The sequence below is a fragment of the Musca autumnalis genome, unplaced genomic scaffold (assembly GCF_047663935.1).
Source record: "Musca autumnalis isolate F117 unplaced genomic scaffold, ASM4766393v1 scaffold_5, whole genome shotgun sequence".
In the NCBI taxonomy this organism is placed as follows: Eukaryota; Metazoa; Arthropoda; class Insecta; order Diptera; family Muscidae; genus Musca; species Musca autumnalis.
In genome coordinates this window covers 37,892,572-37,894,389 of record NW_027412088.1, presented here as the reverse complement: position 1 = coordinate 37,894,389, position 1,818 = coordinate 37,892,572, and the positions used below count along the sequence as shown (strand labels likewise).

General features: G+C 34.7%; 1 protein-coding gene across 1 annotated transcript; it reads right to left on the bottom strand.

The window, feature by feature from the left end:
• Window positions 1–376: 376 nt before the first annotated feature.
• On the bottom strand, window positions 377–1,465 carry LOC141406566 (dynein regulatory complex protein 9). Its single transcript, XM_073992294.1, has one exon. The coding sequence runs from the start codon at window positions 1,454–1,456 to the stop codon at window positions 377–379; it is 1,080 nt and encodes a 359-aa protein (XP_073848395.1). The 5' UTR covers window positions 1,457–1,465.
• Window positions 1,466–1,818: the final 353 nt, after the last annotated feature.

Below are 1,818 nucleotides of genomic sequence, written 5' to 3'. Positions count from 1 at the left end.
AAAATTTCGTTAATTACCGAAATTATAAGCATTTTAATTTAACCGATTTTTGTCGGTAGCTAGAAAAATGAGTTATAGAAACCGACTACAAGCGCTCAAAAACTCAATTCAAAAAATTTCAAATATTGACCCATATGGGCTCTTTTGAAGGGGGTAGTTTCAGTTGGGGTATACTACTCCTGCAATAAGAAGAAGAGAATAATTCTTTTATAAATGAAAGGAAATTAATTTTCTTATTCACTTCAATACAGTTCGTGGTTAGGCGTTCTTTCTTGTTCGTTTCAGCATTAAAATATACCCATTTAAAACACTTGTTATAATAACTTATATTTTAATTTTATTAAAATACATATGAAATTTGTATACGATAAGTTATTTATTTTTTAGCTTTAGATTTTTTGCCCTTTTTCGATTTCTTGCGATACGGACCCAAACCATTGCGTACCATAGTGCCACGCCACCAAGACTGAATGCGTACAGCACATTCCACCCGATACATTTGTTCTACGTAGAGGCGACGTTCTTCTTCTTTTTCCTTTAAATACTCATTGACAAATTTTATTCTTTCAGCTTTTATTTCAGAATGTTTTTCATGCGATTTGATGATATCCGCAATACTTTCACTTAAACTTAAATTTTTGGCAAAAATCTTTGCTTTTTCATCTTTGAATTTTTGTTCCCAATGAGCAATTTGTTCGCGTAATTGAGCAGCTTCATGCTTGCGGAATGCTTCAACTTCACAAATTAGTCGTTGTTCACCCGCCAAACGACGATGCAGATCAACGATTTGTTTCATCAGCGAGCGTTCTTCATTTTGTCCCATTATTGTGGCTTGTGATAAACGATTTGCTTCCCATTTCTCTACCAGGCGGCATTCTAAATCGTTAATACGTTTGATATTGTTTAATTGGTCACGAAGTTGTTCCAAACGTTGTGCTTTATTTGCAAAATTCTGGTCAAAGGTAGATTTTTCTTCCTTCATTTGCTCCTTGAGTTGTTTCAGTATGGCTTTATTTTCACGTAGTTCTTTAGAAATTATATCAACTTCATTGTTGCTTTTTTGTTGACGCGATTCAATGGCATGAATTAGACGAGAATTTTCGCCAATTGAATCATTTTGTGAGTTGCCATCATCGTCATCTGGTGTTAATTGTTGGGTTAATTCATTGTAGGCCAATTCGTAAATATTCCTCAAAGCATCTAACTCTTTGTCCAACTTTATGTCATCCAATATTTCCTCTGATGGCATTGGTTCATCATTTAAAAGTGCTGTTGGTGGTTTGTGAGATTTTCGATTTGTCATATTCTTGAAATTTTTTAAACATTTACCACGTTGATAAATCAATAGTTGAGTGTTTGTGTGATTGTAAACGGTGGCCAATAGGTCTCTTTTGAAATCCTCCAGGTCAGCTGCAGTTAGGGGTTGTAATTCGTTTTGTTGGTCTGTTATGTCCATGGTGTTGCTTCAGCGGCGTAGAAAATGCAATTGCTATGAAAACTTCAAAAAACATTGCCGGGTGCATTGTATGTTTGCTTTAGTAAACAACTTCTGAATTGGTTGCCTTGGAGAAGGTTACTAACAATCCATGGTGTTTACTGTTAGTTGAAGTAATTAAAAATTACAATGATCATTACTATATAGTAAATAAGTAAGAACTGCATTAAGCTCGGCCGGGCTGAACTTTCTATACCCTCCACCACGAACTAAGTTCAAGTAAAATACAACACATTGCGCAATTTCGGTTCGAAAAATTAACTAAAAAACCCTCGAAATACATAAAATTGGGCAGTACCGATTAATGGGGGCTAGAATAAAAA

Excerpts from the sequence above, each read along its gene's own strand:
- LOC141406566 (XM_073992294.1), bottom strand. The coding sequence starts at position 1,456 with ATGGACATAACAGACCAACAAAACGAATTACAACCCCTAACTGCAGCT.